The sequence below is a fragment of the Desmodus rotundus genome, chromosome 12 (genome assembly GCF_022682495.2).
Source record: "Desmodus rotundus isolate HL8 chromosome 12, HLdesRot8A.1, whole genome shotgun sequence".
In the NCBI taxonomy this organism is placed as follows: Eukaryota; Metazoa; Chordata; class Mammalia; order Chiroptera; family Phyllostomidae; genus Desmodus; species Desmodus rotundus.
This window is the reverse complement of record NC_071398.1, coordinates 66,580,422-66,596,573: the sequence shown is the minus strand read 5'-3', so window position 1 is coordinate 66,596,573 and position 16,152 is coordinate 66,580,422. Positions and strand designations below refer to the sequence as shown.

Genomic DNA, 16,152 nt, shown 5'->3' with positions numbered 1-16,152 from the left:
TTAGTAACAAAGACAGAACAACCTAAATGGTCAGAAATAAAAGACTGGTTAGAATAAACTGAAAATCCAGCGATGGGGGATCAGTTGGAATGATTTCAGAGGCGAACGAAAGAGAGCCAAGCGGGAAAACGGAGATGGTTATCATTAGGGACTGGCCACGGGCTCCACAGCGACTTTCTTTCTGGAGCCCACATAACCGAGCATGGTGTGCAGGCCTCACTAGCATAAAGTTAACTAGTGTTTTTAAGTAGACACACCCAAACCCTCATCAGTTTATAAATAACTGTTTAATTGTTATTTTCTTTAATTTTTAATTAATACAAAAGCAACGTGCACTCATTAGCATAAGGTATCCCAATAGCGTAATGTCTGCAGCCTTCAGACGGCAAGAGTCCTTTGCACAAGAGGGTGGGGGACATGAGGCTGCCCTCACACCTCCCTGCACATGCAGACAGAGCATCTTTCAAGGCCTCATTCAAGCCCCAAATCCTCCAGGATGTTTTCCTAATTACTGTCATAAACTTTGATAGCCCCCTTTTCTGAGGGGAGATGTGCCCACCGCGTGGCCCTGCTCTCTGACTGCGTCACGTGGCCGTGTGCCCTTCCACTAGCAGGGCATAAACTGCAGCAAGGGCGCAGCCGTTTTTACGGGCTCCCTCGCAGGGCCCGCTACTCCTGGGCAAGTCATATCCGATGCCCTCGCCAAGTGCTTGCTCAGGCATAGTACATCAATAACTCATTCATGAAGGGTGAGCAGTTACTCACACATTAAATTATTTACAGGAGGAAGTAGAACCAGAACCTGTTGTACAAGAGACTGTTTTTGTTCCCACCTTCCAAAACCTCAACGTGTCCTGCCCCAATGGGCTCCTGGTGACCTTCATTGGGCATGAGTCGACAGGTGAGTGCGACCTGGGGTCGGGCAGGGGCAGGGGGCAAAAAGTCATATTGAAAATAGTCAAGTCACCGTTGACATGGTGTACTTTCCTGACAATTAAACATACTTGTTGTCAATAATGAACACAATAGGCTAGTAATAATAATAGTAACCACTTTTTGAGCGCTTACCTCTGGGCTAGGCACTTACTTAATAACTTACCGTATATGACAAAACACAACTGCTGTAAGCTAAGTCCTAGTAATTCCTTTTTACAAAATGAAGAAATTGAGGCTTCAGGAGGTTCAGTGACTTGCCCAAGACCCTCAAGTCCTAAGTGGCAGAAATCTTTCCTGGGTGACTGTGGACGAGTCATGGCCCGTGTCCCCCCGAATTTCTTCATTTATAAAACAATGTCATATACTACACAGGCTGCTAATAAGTATTAAGTGAGAAAATACTTTCTAATCTGGAACGTAGTGTTCCAGCCTTAGGTTTTTGTCTTTGGTCGGTGGTGGTAGTAGTGACTGTTTGTCCAGCAGAAGCAAATGGTTGAGCACAGGAACCTGATTCAAGTCCCAGCTCTGCCACTTACTGGCTGTGCGACCTTGGAGAAGTTACAACCCTTCCCAAACTCCCTCCTTTCATCTGAAACTCTGGGAAATACAGGTGCCTGCCTTAAAGGGTTGTTGACGTGGGCTAATAAATGAAATACACACACAAAGCATTTAACATGTGGAAATATCTCAATAAATGTGTCTTATTTCTGCCACTTGAGGAGGTATCATAAAAGGCCTTCAATCCAAAATAATTTCCCACCAACTTGATCTAGCCCTTGAAATTCTACCATCACAGGTTAATAAACTACTTTATAAATTGAGAAGAGGAAATTATTCAATGAACAGAAACCTGGCAGCTACAGTGTGCCATGAAGTCTCAATAATACTACTTTCCTTTGAATGTAATATGTACTTTTCTCCTTGATTGCCACTTTAAGAGCAGCACCCTGAGAAAAATCTGGATTTGGTTGGAGATGCAGGGATTACATGAACTCTGAAGGATGATGCGTGATTTAGGAAGGGCAGGCCTGAGAGAGTGACTTCCCTGGGGCTCTGGGCAACCAGGGGACACTAGGGCAGCAATGGGGGCAGCAGGGGGTGAGAGCTTTCTCGCAGCCTTTCCAAAGGGAGCATCTGAAACAGCATACGTCGGCTGCTTTCCTCTGCCCGCCCTGAGGTGTCCTGGCCTTCATTAGAGAGGGTGGCTTACACACGGAGAAGGTGCCTAGGAAGTGCGTGCTTGCAGGGACCTTACTTACCACATCTGACTGTGGCAAAGGCAGCCAAGAGCCAGGACCGGGGCTGTCAGTCATAGGTGGGAACGGCCCAATTGCTCACATGTAGACCAAAGAATGAAAGGGAGCTGAGCAGGAGGATAAAATCCCGGCCACCCTGCATTGCCCGGTTCATAGTAAGGCTTTTTTTTTTCCTTTAAGATAAATATGTCATCGATGAGGAACCCACTCGGGACCTAATGATCCGACAGAGCTACCCCCAGAGGGGGAAGCACTACGAGTTCTACAGACCGCTGATGCCCCCGGCAGAGCAGGAGGCCTCGAGAGTCATCACCAGTCAGGGCACTGTGGTCAAGTACATGCTGGATGGATCCACACAGGTGAGGGCGCAAGTGGGAGAAATTACTCTTTCCTGCTGCGAAGTGAAATACAGAAGTGATGGGTAAGGAACAGTATTGTGATGGAGAAGAGGATAAGCTCATTTGAAAATGGAATGACGGTTGAAAATGACAGGTAAAAATAGCATAGTTAGAAGAAACACGTCGCGTCTATGCCATACAGGACGCAGACACACTTACCGTGTACGTATGACCCACGACTGCTTACTGAGCACCGGTTACCTCCTCTCCCTCTCAAAGCACCTTAAGCAATAGAAAAATACTTCTAAATAATAAATTCGCGACAGTACTAAAGAACAACAAACTGGATCTCCAGTGGACCAGAAGATTAGGAGAGTTCCTAGGAAATTCAAGTCAGATGAGATCCAACCGATGGAGAAACAAATGCAGAGTCTAAAACGTATTCTTAAAAACCCGCAGCGAAATTAAAACTGGGAGTTTTAACGCAGCCGTTTCACAGATGGAGCTCTGCGCTCAGAAATCAGGGTGGTGCCCCGGTGACTCACTACTACCTGGGGGTGGGAACCCGAAACTGTTCTACCGGGTGCCATGTGCCTGCTCCATCCCTCCCAGCTGTCACAGGGCAGGGGCTCCTCTGTGCAGACTGCGTGCCAGGAGTGGGTCGGAGTTCTGGGTGAGAGACAGGACCATGCACCCGAGAACCATCAGCTCGGGAGAGAAACCAACCCCAGGAAAGCAAAGCACAACATCCAATAAATTAAATGAATGGCATCTCAAAGTAAGAGTAAATAGCTTAACTAAAAAAACTTGAAAGTAAGTGAAAGTAATATACGCAGAGACTTGAGAGGTTCCCAGTCCATAAAATAACAGTTTTTAAAAGTTGCCATGGGAAAAAAATCAAGAGTTGTTAGAGACTAAAAATGGAGGACGGGGAAGGAGAGGAAGGTAGGAGACATGGAGAAGAGGTCTCTGTGATAGGATTCCCATAGGAAGAAAATAGTGACAATAATGAAAGAAATAAGCTGGTGAATGTTCCTAGGGCTTAAAAAGTAAAATAGTTCAGGTTAAACAGGACAACTAAGTGCCAATCAGGAGAGATACTAACTGTTGACAGATTACCGTATTTTTCAGACTATAAGACGCCCCCCCCCACCATATTTGGGAGGGAAATGGGGGTGTGTCTTATAGTCTGAATGCAGCTTACCTGGCTCGCTGGACAGGGGCAGGAGAGGCGGCATTAGAGCAGGGTTTTTTCCCTATTTTTCTCCTCTAAAACCTAGGTGCATCTTATGGTTCAGTGTGTCTTATAGTCCAAAAACCACGGTATTTCAATGTGTCTAGTACAGCTTTAGGACTGTGTAGGTAGGCACCCCCAAAAGCTTCCTGAGGAAACCAGTTACCTACAAAAGAATTAAGATAGATATTGGACTTCTTAGTAGCCACACTGGCGGTTCGTGTCCTGTTCATTGGGAGTCTATAAATACTGATCCTGGGTAGACTGTATATTGACAATGCCTCTAGATACTGTACATACTAGGTAGATACTGATAGAAACTAAAGATTTAAGTGTGTGATACAGTTTTAAATGTAGTCATTAGAAAAACTGAAACAGTGGATAATTTCCCAGTTACCACAGGGGAAGGGTGAATGAGGAAAAAACATAAAACAAGTCAATCTAATTAAGAAACAGGAAATGAGAACAAATAGCGTAGAAGGTAAATGGAAAAAGTGATATTTTTATGCTGGTTTTTAAGCTTTTGCCTCTGAGCTCCAAGTCGACCCTTTTGTCCTACACTTTATGATGCTGAGTCTGGAAGTGTGCAAAGGCACTTCTTTGGTCCTTTTTAACGTATTTCAGTTTAGTGCACCATGTTCATTGTTAACCAGGCTCTTCCCTGCTTCTGAGAACGCTGGGCTTGTGCTTGTCCTTCAGATCCTGTTTGCAGACGGCGCCGTGAGCAGCAGTCCGGACTCTGGGCCCGTGCGTACTCCTGCAGACGTACCCGCCAGCCGCCCCAGTGGAGACCTGATGGACTCCGTCGCTCAGCAAAAACCAGAGAGAGTGCCGTCGGAGACTGTCCTCACAAAGAAAGGTAACCACCACCGAAGGAAGCCTCTCTGCAGTGGAGCTCAGAGATCACGTGCTTAATAAGGGTTCGACGTCGTCATTATTGCTCGTCTTTTATGAAGCAAGAATAAGGAACATGTTCTTGCGTCATTGTGTACGCCCGTGCAGCCTTAGCTCTGTAAACCTATTTTCGTCCAGCCCTCCATTAAATCAGCTAATGCTCATTTCAGTCCTGTGAAGTATGCATATTTTAATAATCCCAATTTATAGGTGAGGAAATTGAGACAAAGAGACGTTAAGAAACCTACTTGAGGCCTCTCAGCTAGTAAGTGGTAGAGCTGGGACTTGAGTCTGAGCAGCTGCCCCCTAACACACTCTCTTTCATACATTACGCATTTAGCCCAGTTTCTCACAGGCCTGTCATGATCTGAGGCGGAGACTTGGTCTTTTCTGCCAGTTTCACAGAGAAGTCTCACCACAGTGCCCTGTCGCCTCGTGTGGAAGCAAAGTGCCTTCCTTTCTTGCTAACTCACAATTCCGTAAGGTAGATTTTCCTTCGGTAGTAGCAGGAGGCCCCTGGTGGAGAGAACGGAAGCATTCCCCACAGCTTTCCAAGCTCCCCAGCTCCGGGCTCCCTCCCTTGCCGCCTCCAGGACTGGGCGTGCTGGTGGTGGTGTAGCCCCTTGTCGAATTGCCCAAACTGGCTCCAGAGGGCTCCTGCTTCCAGCATTGTGTGCCCAATTTCTTTATGGCCCTTCCATCAGGGGTGATGTGTTTACTTCTTCTTTTTTAACTAACAGACTTTTTAAAGGCAAGCTTAATTTTACAGAAAAAAAAAAAGAGCTGAAAGCACAGTACAGAGAATTCCCATATACTTCCTCTCTTCCTGGCTCCGCTGTCCCTGTGTCTAAGGTTTTGAAAGTGTTACATTTGTTAAAATTGATGAACCAATATTGATACATTGTTATGAAGTCAAGTTCACTTTTTGTGTGTGCAGTTCTGTGAGTTCTCACAAAAGCGTAATGTCACGAACCCACCTAGAGTATCACACAGAAAGAACAGTTTTGTCACCTTAACTAGCCCCTGTGCTCCACTTACTCATTCTTCTCTTCTCCCCCACCCTGAACCACCCCCAATCTTGTTCCTTCAGTTTTGCCTCTTCCAGAAGGTCATGCAATGGGAACCCTGTATGTAGTCTATACCCTTTTCAGATTGGCTTGCTTCACTCAGTGACTACAGTTAAGATTCCCCCATAGCTTTTCATGGCTCGATAGCACGTTTATTTTAACTAATAAAATAACACTCCGCTGCGTAGGTGTGCGGCAGCTCGCTGACCCACTCACCGCTTGAGGGATGTACAGAGCGAGGCAAAAGTAATTTTGCAGGTGTCCGCATGGAAACTAACACAACACGGCAGAAACAGTACCACAAGAATAAACTCTGCGTTTCTCGTACGCACAACTGCAGACCTACTTTGGCCGCACCCTGTATCAGTTGCTTCTAGTTGTTTTTTGGGGGGAGAGCATGATATGGTAGATTTATCGTTAATATTTAAAAAACCTCCCATTGTTTTCCATACCGGTTGGACCAATTTACATGGCCACCAACAGTCTTTACGGGCCCTCTTTTCTTGGTTGGTTCCAGTTTTTTGGCAATTGTCACGAAGCTGCTTTTAAACATTTGTCTGCGGGTTTTTGTGTGAATATGTTTTCAGTTCATTTAAATAAATACCTGAGAGCAAATTCCATGTATAAGTCCAGCATGTAAGAAAGGCCAGACTGCCTTTCAAAGTGGCTGTACCACTTTTGCCTTCCCACCAGCAATGGATGAGAGTTCCTGTTGCCCCACCTCCTTGGCAGCATTTGAGGATGTCAGCTGTTGTGGGTTTTAGCCGTTCCCATGGGTGTGTAGCAGTATCTCATTGTTGTTTTAACGTTAATCCTAAATGATATGCTTATTTACCACCTACATATCATCTTCGGTGAGGTGTCTGTTGATACATTTTGCCCATTTTTAAATTGCTCTCTTAGATGCATCCACTTTTAGGGGTTGTATTTCACCAGTGCTTTCAAAACCTGCCGTGAAAGGACCAACCCTACCCAACACCCCAGGCGCATTCCTAGCCTTTCCTCTTTAATTCATTCAGGGGCTGGCTTTGTTCATCTTAGATACTGCCCACACCAGTATCCCCTGGGACGGGACCCTGTCCTTGGGGGGACGGCCTGTTGGGAAATTGTGAGGTCTGTGGACACCTCCATTTACCTGTTCATTTCAGTTGCTCTTCTACGTCTGTGCGTGTAGACTGGCTTTTGGCTCTACTTTTGGTAGTTCAGTTGGAGTTTGAGGGTTTGAGGGTTTGCCTAGTTTTTCTACAAATGTAATTTTACAACTCTGCAATGACTTTTTACTCTAGGATTTTGGGGGCTCTATCTTGCCTATTTTGTTATAGTGATACCAGATGTTGTTTAATACTTTGCCAGCATGACTTTTCCACACTTCACTTTACTTTCTATGGTTTGTGTTTAACTGCATCTCCTGTGAGCAGCATACAGGTAGATATTTTAAAAATTCACTCTGACAAAGTTATCTCTTAACTGGAGGTTTTAGTGTATTTCTTGTATAACAGATATTTTCTGAATATGTCTTTATGTTGTTCTCATTCTTGAAAGATAATTTCAGTAGGTATAGAATTCTAGGTTTACAGGTCTTTTCTTTTTACACATTGACCATGATTCTCCATATTCTTCTTACGTTCTGTGTTGTTGTGGAAAAGTTGGCAGTCGGTCTGCTTGTTGCTTTGAAGATAATCTTAGTGCTTTCAAAATAGTTTCATTAAAATCTCAGTATAATTTAAGTTGTAGATTTCTTTTTATTTACCCAAGTAAGAATACATTGGTCTTCTTGAATCTGCAGATTATTATTTTTCATTGATTCTGAAAAGTTCTCAATAATTATCTCTTCAAATAATGTTTCTGATCCTTTTTTTCTCTTCTAAAATTCCATTTAAACATATATGAGAGTTTTTAAACCTTTCCTTCATTGCTTTTACCACTTTGGCTCTCTGAGCTTCATTCTAAGTAATTTGTGTAGGTCTATCCATCTTGTCTTCTTTTAGTGCTCTAGAAATACATGCGTGTCCAAAATGAATCTCACAGCAATGGAAAGTCTTAGCTGGATGTATCTGTCTCCTTTGGTTCCCACCATTGGTTGAGTCTTCTTCTTAGGCCAAGATTCATGCCCTAATACCTATTTCATGGTATGAAACTGAAGCATCTTTCTGGTTAACAATCCTTTTCTCTCTTTGCTTGCAAATTGTTTCTGGGTCTAAGTTTACTTTGATGGAGGCTTGGTAACACTGGCAAATCTTACCTATAGATTACTCACTGTTGTTCATACAAATAAACTAAATAAATCTATCCTGATAGAGAATTAGAAGCATTATTCACAGAGTTTCGTGAGGATGTCTTCAGTTATGTTTTCCTGTTCCACGTGGGTGGTGGCAGGGATGGGGGGTATGTATCAGGTGATTATCAACATAGTAATTAAACTGTGCAAGTCCTCTGCCCTGATGAGAGGCCAAGGAAATACCCGGTTGGTAAGGTTCTTCAGATTCAGGACTGAAGAAAGATGGTTTCTATCTATGACTTAAAAAGTGACAAACTTGGGGGAATGGAAGGTTAAAAATCTAGTCAAATGCTAGAGTCCAGTAAGTCAAAAGGAGTCCAAAAGTTTGACAGATACATGAGAAGAAAAAGTAGGCTTTAAAACCACAGCCCAGCCATGGCCAGGTAGTTTAGTTGCTTGAAGCATTGTCCCGTACACCAAAAACCTGTGGGTTTGATCCCCTGTCAGGGCACATACCTAGGTTGTGGGTTTGATCCCCAGTCAGGGCTCATACAGGAGGCAACCGATTGATGTTTCAATATTTCCCTGTCTCTCTCTCTCTCTCTCTCCCTCCCCACCCCCTTCCTCTCTGTCTAAAATCAATAAACATATCCTCAGGTAAGGATTTAAAATAAAATGTAATAAAATAAAAACCATAGTACAAAACCAAAAATCTGGGATCCAGGGAAATACAGGCAAGACTCAGAGGTGTACAGAAATTGGCCAGAATAGGTATTATGTCATAGAGAGTGAACTGTCTATACGAATGTGTACGTTTGGAAGGAAGTGATGAGAATCCAGCCAAGGTTCAGGTGCCAAGATTAAGATACTCATAACCTGGTATTTTTATCATTAGAGAAATAATATACTTGATGAATACTGCTTACAATTTTTATGCAACAGTGTCTTTACACTGAGTCAAAACAGCGAGCGATTTATATAATTGATATTATAGTTATATTGTTGTGTTTGATTCTGCTTGAACTTCCACAGGCAAAAGTCACAAAAATCAGTCAACAGCGTTACATAAGAATGAAATCCATGAGCCTCCCATAGACGTAGTTCAGACGACGGCTCCCGTGGAGATTCACGCAGGCACCTGGTTCACAACCACACCGGGAGGAGACCGGATAGGCACCAGAGGGTCAGCAAGGATGGTAGACTTGGCCCCGTTTTTGTCCTTTCAGTCCACGGACCCTGTCACCGGAACGGTATGGCCAACTACTGTGTATTGCACAATTTCTTAAGTCACTGGAATTCAGAAACAGCACATAGAAGAGCGCTGGGCAAATAATAAATTTCCGATAACAATTTTTAAGCAGTCAGTAGTGGGTTGGTGGATGGATGGGTGAATGGATGGATCCATCCCCCCAAAACTGAAAGCGTTTTGTGGCTTATTTGACCAGCATAGAATATCATGAAATACTACTCTTTGAAATGAAAGACAGGTCACGAATTTTCAGTGCTACTCTAGGACATGTATGATTAATGATGTCATATGTTTCCTTGTGTTGAATGCATTTGTGTACACATCTTACCCCCTGGAAATAAGGGCTGTGCCTTATTCCTGTTGCTTTGTGTGCACCTGATGTGAGTGGCAGGAATTTGCTTATGATCTCGACTTCAAAGAACTTACAGTATATGTAAGGAGATTCTCCCGTAAAAACTCAAGAACACCACAGAGCAATTGTACGAAAGATTTTATTTGTGGCATAAAACTAAGTGACAAATGAGTGGTATAGAAAATAGTGGTTTTGTTAGGACGTGAAATTGAAACTCTGGGAGTGAATAACAACACCTTCTATATGCCAGACTCTCTGTTAGGGATTTTGCATACATTATCTCATTGGTCCTTCTACCAATGAATAATGTCACACAGATGAGGAAATTGGGTCTCTCAAGTTACGTGACGTGGTCAAGAGCACACCGTGGGAGGCAGGATTAGAGCCAATTGTTGGTGACTGAACACAGAACCCTTTCCATTCCTCAGCTGGTCTTCTAACCTCTTAGTGGGGCTTTGATGAGTACGACTTATAATATTCATCCCTCTGAGTCCCCCCTCTGAGTCCAAACAAAACAAAGGATTTCCTAAGTGCCTTATTATCTGTTTTCTGGACTGCCTACCCATTTGTAACCATTTGTAACATGATGCGCGTCAGAAGCAAAATGTCTGCTGCCGTTGAGATCAATTACGTCATCTAACCAAATGTGTTTTCCTTTCTTCTTCCGTCTGTTTCTGAGATAATGTCATAATCTCTTAGTTTGTTTGCTAGTTAAGTGTTTTTGTGAGTCTCAAAGTATGTATTATCTCAGGAAGGCTTCTGGGTCACCTCAGGTAACTCACTTTAATTTAGTCACTGATGTAGTTATTTGGTTCAAAATGCCAAATTTATTAAGATTTCTTAATTAATAACTTTCCACTTCTCTCATTGATACCTGTCGCCATTATGGAAGCATGAACCAACCTCCAAGACTCTGGATTCAGGCATGAATTAAATATCAGACACCTGGCACAGTACTCATGACAGTGACAATGACAATGATGGTATTTCCCGAGCACTCCCTGTGTGCCAGGCCCTGTTCTCCGTGCTTTTCACGTACTAACTCATTTAATTCTCACAACAAGCTATTGTTTCCATTCTATAGATGAGGCCACTAAACTACCGAGAGGTTAAGAAGTTTTTCCAGGATCACACAGCAAGTGGTACAGTTAGAATGCGGACCCCGGGGTTGCATCCCCGATCCCACATGCCGAGCCACCTATGCAAATGAGGGCCAAGGAACTAACATGATCACATGAAACAAAATTGAAAATGGAGTTTTTCACAACACCTGCCATGAAGCGTCAGGTTTTAGAGGAGTGGGCCCTGCCCTTGCGGTGAGGCAGACCTGGGTGTGTGCCCCAGGTGCACACCTTCCCGGATGGATGGCCATGGACAAGTTTCTCACCTGGGCTTCCTTATTCATAAAGAGGAGATGATGGCCATCACCTGAAATAATTGGGAAAATTAATACCAGACTCAGCTCTATCAGGTGTTCAGTACATATTCTTGCTATTGTGTTCTTACCACCCCTAGGAATGACTATCCCACCCTATAATGACCAGAAAATGTCGATGTTATGAGACGTTGCGAAATGCTTGAGTAATTCTAATTAATAACATGTAAGTATCTATGAGGTCTGTCCAGAAGGTATCTAGCCCTGTCATGTGAAAGATGAAGACATTTATTGAAGAAGATACAAGATATAAGAGACACTGTACATAGGACAATGATGCCTCTGTCCCCTTTAAAGCAGGCGCTTTGGGACCTCACACAGTTCTCCTAGTCGCCATCAGCTCCCTATCATATTTTCCTGAATCTCATCGACAGTTTGAAATCTCTTCCCTTTCAAAGGTGATTTTAGATTAGGGAAAACCCAGAAGTCACAGGCCCCAAATCTGGGCTGTAGGGGAGCCGCGTCACCTGGGTGATTTGAGGTTTTGCCAAAATACTCTGCACGAGACGTGATGCGTGAGGCAAGATGCAGGCACGTTGTCATGACGAAGCTGCCAATCGTCAGTCGCCCACAGCTGCAGCCTTCGGAATCATCCACATAGTCTCTGCAGAGGGAGGTTCAAGCTTACCACAAAATTTGATGCAGATTTGTGGCTCTACTCGCTCAGTCATTTTGAATGTGATGGCCACGCAGTACACATGCTCACTCATTGACATCTACCACCCCCACTGACTAGTACAGTGAGGTCGACATTGTCCACACATGTGCACTCCAGTCCACTCTCCTTGGCTGCCAGGTTACATCCATGCCGCGCAAACTGTTCTCTTATATTAACAATGGCTGGGCTTTTTCTCTTGCATACTAGATAAAGAGCTAGTATTAATCATTGCTAACTCAGTGGCTGAATAAGTGCTTACCAGTGCTTTCATTTAATCATATAACATCCCTGAAGAAGACACTAATGTTGGCTCCATTTTGCAGATGAAGAAACTAGATCACAGAGAGGTTAAGCAACTTGCCTAAGTCGCCAAGCCATCTGTGAAGGCAGGATTTGAACTTGGGTAGCTTAACTCCAGAGTGCATGCTCTTAGTCACTACTTTCTACAGCGGTATGTGTCTTGATACACACCTGGCTGAGAGTGCCAATGACAAGAACCTAAACTAACGATCAGCCCACATTTCTCTCTTAAGTATAGTGATTTTGACCTCTGTAAAAATAAGAAGGTAATTATCACCTGCTCTCAATAGCCCTAGACATGTGAGTCAAAAGTAGCTAGCAAGCTCAATGTCGTATCCATCTGGCTCTTCGGTGAATAATGTGGCCCTTTCCGTTAGGACAGTATAAGCTCTGCGATACTCAGTGGTTAAACTGTGCATCATATAATTTGCAATATTCTTGTTGCTGGTTGGGCTGTCTGGAGGCAAACATGAGATGGAGTTTTGGGTGCAAGATGTTTATTAGGGATACCATCCATGAATGGAAGGGGGAGGAAGAGGGAGAAGCTGAGCTGCGGTGCAGACCTGACCCGACAAAGCCCCGGTCAACCTGCAGGAGCCCAGGAGCCAGGGTCTCCGGTCTCAGTGTCCCAAGTCTGGTGACAGGAGCCCCTGCCTCGCTCACTCACTGGACACGGCTGCCCTGGAACGAGGTGTCAGGCAAAGCATTTCTCTGCCACTCAGGCAGACGCTGAAGGAGCTGAGGTCTGGTTGCTGGCTGCTCCCCACAGCTGGGGAGCAAATCCTTTCTTGAAGGGACACCTGGGCCACGCATCTCCATGTCTGACACGCACACACTCCCCTGGGGGGTTACAGCTTTGCTGGTCAGCCATTAGTACAGTACATACTTAAGGCCTGATTGTTCTTTCAGATCGAAGCACTTGCCAGTACGAACTAAATTTTTCCTGTGACTCCTACTGGATTCCACATACTTGAAACCCTTCAGTATGCTTTGTCCCCTGTGGGGTGAAGGCTGAAGTCCTTAATGTGGCTTCAGGCCCTCCCCAGTTTTGTCCCTCGCCTTCCAGCCCGGCCTCCCACCACTCTCCCCACTGCGCCCTGGCCTCCTCGGCATCCGGCACGCCGTTCACCTGCGCTGCTGCTCTCCACCTCCATGGACACCAACCCACGCCCTGGCATTACTTCCTCGGAGGGGGGCCAGGCTGCCCCACAGTGCTCACTGTGGACACAGTGGTCCCTCCAGTGGCTCCATCAGCAACTTCTTCATGACCGTCCTTCCCTTGGTCGGTAACCACTAGAGAATGGGGAAGTCAGCTTTGGTCCCGGTCATCATGGCATCCCTAGCACTTCTCACAGTTCGCAACACAGAGGTAGCCCTCTGGAAACCTGCGTTCAGCAGACTTGCCTTGGGACCGACCCGGAAATCCTGGGCTGACAGAGTGGCTGTCTGTTGGCTTCCTGTCTTGGGTGACACAGTTTTCCCCTTTTCGGACCATCTCTCCATTTTCCACAGTAATCCACGCCACTAGAGCAGAAGGGATTATGGGTTAAAACTGACAGACTACCAGCACACAGTTGGCTTTCACCTCCACTGCATTTCCAGCTTTAGGGAAGGACACAAGTCAGGAAAGCAGTGTGTTCAGTGCAGCAGCCTCCCCCACCGGGAGGCCCAGCAACAACCCCCAGGCCCAGGCAGGGCGCGTGGGGCATGTGGGGCTGTCACAGGCAGGACCGTACGAGTGCACGGATCAGCCCAACTCAGAGAAGCCACTGCCTCTGTGCCCCACAACCTGCATGCTCTGTACTGATGGCACGAAGCTGACTCCTGTTCACCAGCCCACATAGCCCACCAGGCAGCCTCTGCAGGCCACGGTCACCTTAAACCTCTAGCTTCCAAGGATCCACGACGATGCTTCGCAGGAGCATCAGACAGCCAGACAGCCTTAATCCAACCCCAGCCCTGGCACCAAGTTTCTTGACATCTCTATGCCTAAATTTCCTCGTTCACAAAACAGGGGTGTCGTTGCCCATCTCCCAGGGTTGTAAAGGTTGGATCAGACCAAGCAGATGCAAAGAAACTTTCACCCGTAACCAGGAAGCAGACTCCGATGGTATTCCATGGAGTATGAAATAAGCACCCTTGGGCTCAACCACCTGACCGGACGGTCACGCTCCGCCTTTGTGTGTCCAGGTCATGACAACTCGAGAGGACAAAGTGGTCATTGTCGAAAAGAAGGACGGCACTCGGATAGTGGATCACGCCGACGGCACCAGAATCACGACCTTTTATCAAGCGTACGCAGATTGCATCACTCCTCCTCATGAAAAGAGTAAGTTTTCTTCGAGTGCGTGACGTTCTATGTCTTTAGAATAAGGTAGGTAGAGGGTAACAGCGCTAGTTGGTGCATGGACAGTAATAGTGGCTTCTCCACTTTCACCACTGAAACCTATGGTCTGAATTGGCAGCAACTGTAAGTTAGTAATCATGACTCAGCAGTCCTGGACATTAGCTCTCAGACCCATATTTTTTTTATTCTCAAGGAATGAAATTTGCATAGAATAGGTGGCCTTAGATAGCTCCCCTTCGATTCTGAGCCCCACTATCAGAAGGGTGGTCTGAGAGAAGGGCAGGCTGCAGCTGCTAAATAATGGGCACCTGTTCGAGGAGTTAAGGGCCTGCCAGAATTCCTGACCTAAATTTGAATGAGATTTTTAGAGAAAAATTTCTCCCTGGCTCCCTTTTCTTTCATTCCAGCATTTGTTTAGTGCATTAAATGTTTCATTACCAAACTAAGTGCAACAAAATTGGCTAGTGAGTGGGGAAAAAGGAATTCGCATATCACTCTAAGAGGCACTTGGGAGGGCAATTGAAAAATACTAGGGAACGAGACAGGTACCTGCTGTGTGATGCACCGGCCCCCTTCCGGGTAGATCTGTAAGACATCACACACTTGTGCAGGGAAACAGGTGCGGGGCGCCACTTGCAATGCTGAGTAAATATGAAAATGGTGGGAAAGCATAAACGTCCATCGACAGCAGAACAGGAAAATAAAACGTGGTCGATACTTACAAGTGGACACTATGTGGCCGTTACAAGGGAAGAAGTACACATGCCTATGTACACATGCACATGTATGTCAAGATGGCTGAAGGTCTCAAAACAAGGCTCAGTGTACAAAAACTGGTACAGAATGGTGCGCAGTAGTAATATATAATCTGTGCCAATTTAAAGCACGCAAAATACGATACGTTGTTTTTAGTACTCATTTATATAAGCGTGTACAAATGGATTGCCAGAGAAGGCAGTAAACCCAGAATAAATTCATAGGTACATATTAAACACATTGAAGTAAATGTAGCAGAATAGTAACAAGCAGAAATTTTGATTGGTGAGTATATGAGTAGTTAAATTATACTTTATGCTTTTCCAGATATTTTCTGTTTCTCAAAATAAAAAGGGTAGTGAGAACGAAACAGCACACTACAGTAAGTCAGAAAGGTTCTCCGGAAGGACTGCTCCGTGTTGACGGGGTGGGGGGGTGGTGCACAGTGCACCCCGGCCTGTGGAGTGAGCACTCAGCACTGGGTCTGGACTGCCCGTCCAGCAGCAGGGAGACAGGAGCAAAGTCAGCAGGCAGCGCGTTTGCCAACGGGCGTCCTCTCAGCTCTGCTTGCTGTGCCTTTGCCCACAGCCAAAGGTCCTCACACCGTCACCAGGCAGGTGAAATGCATGCGGATAGAAAGCTCACACTATGCCACTGTCATCACCAACTGCGAGGACAGTAGCTGCTGCGCCACCTTTGGGGACGGGACGTCTATTATTGCAAAGCCGCAGGGCACATACCAGGTAGGTCTTGGGCGGAAGATGGGGACTGCCGAAGGTAAGGGTCCGTGGGACTACGGAAACCCACTCCTCTGGGCAGCGCACTCGCCTGCCAAGTGGCCGGCTGTTTCTCATCTCATCCAATCATAGAACAGGCTTCTCAATCTCGTTTTATGTATTCACCTTTTGACAGCCCGCTGCAGAAAAACATTGTCCTGCTTGTCATGCGGTGCTTCGGTATTTTCAGATCAAGGCGACAAAACAAGGCACCGTGGGCGTTAGAAGCACTCAGGTGGCCTGGCCTGTGCCCACCACCCAGCTTCACCTCCTGCCACCTTTACTCTCATTCTCACTCCACCGTCCTGCCCACCTCCAGCCCAGCCCCACTCTACT

The 16,152-nt window shown here is 45.6% G+C and overlaps 1 protein-coding gene across 2 annotated transcripts in view; it reads left to right on the top strand.

Moving 5' to 3' along the window:
- Positions 1 to 16,152, top strand: part of SPAG17 (sperm associated antigen 17) — a 183,151-nt gene that overhangs the window by 127,036 nt on the left and 39,963 nt on the right. For both annotated transcript variants that reach the window (XM_045203731.3, XM_024570600.4), the window contains exons 26-31: positions 784 to 901; positions 2,373 to 2,551; positions 4,464 to 4,623; positions 8,976 to 9,193; positions 14,128 to 14,266; positions 15,629 to 15,783. In XM_045203731.3, the coding sequence (XP_045059666.2) occupies positions 784 to 901; positions 2,373 to 2,551; positions 4,464 to 4,623; positions 8,976 to 9,193; positions 14,128 to 14,266; positions 15,629 to 15,783 (969 nt within the window). The remainder of the gene's footprint in view (positions 1 to 783; positions 902 to 2,372; positions 2,552 to 4,463; positions 4,624 to 8,975; positions 9,194 to 14,127; positions 14,267 to 15,628; positions 15,784 to 16,152) is intronic.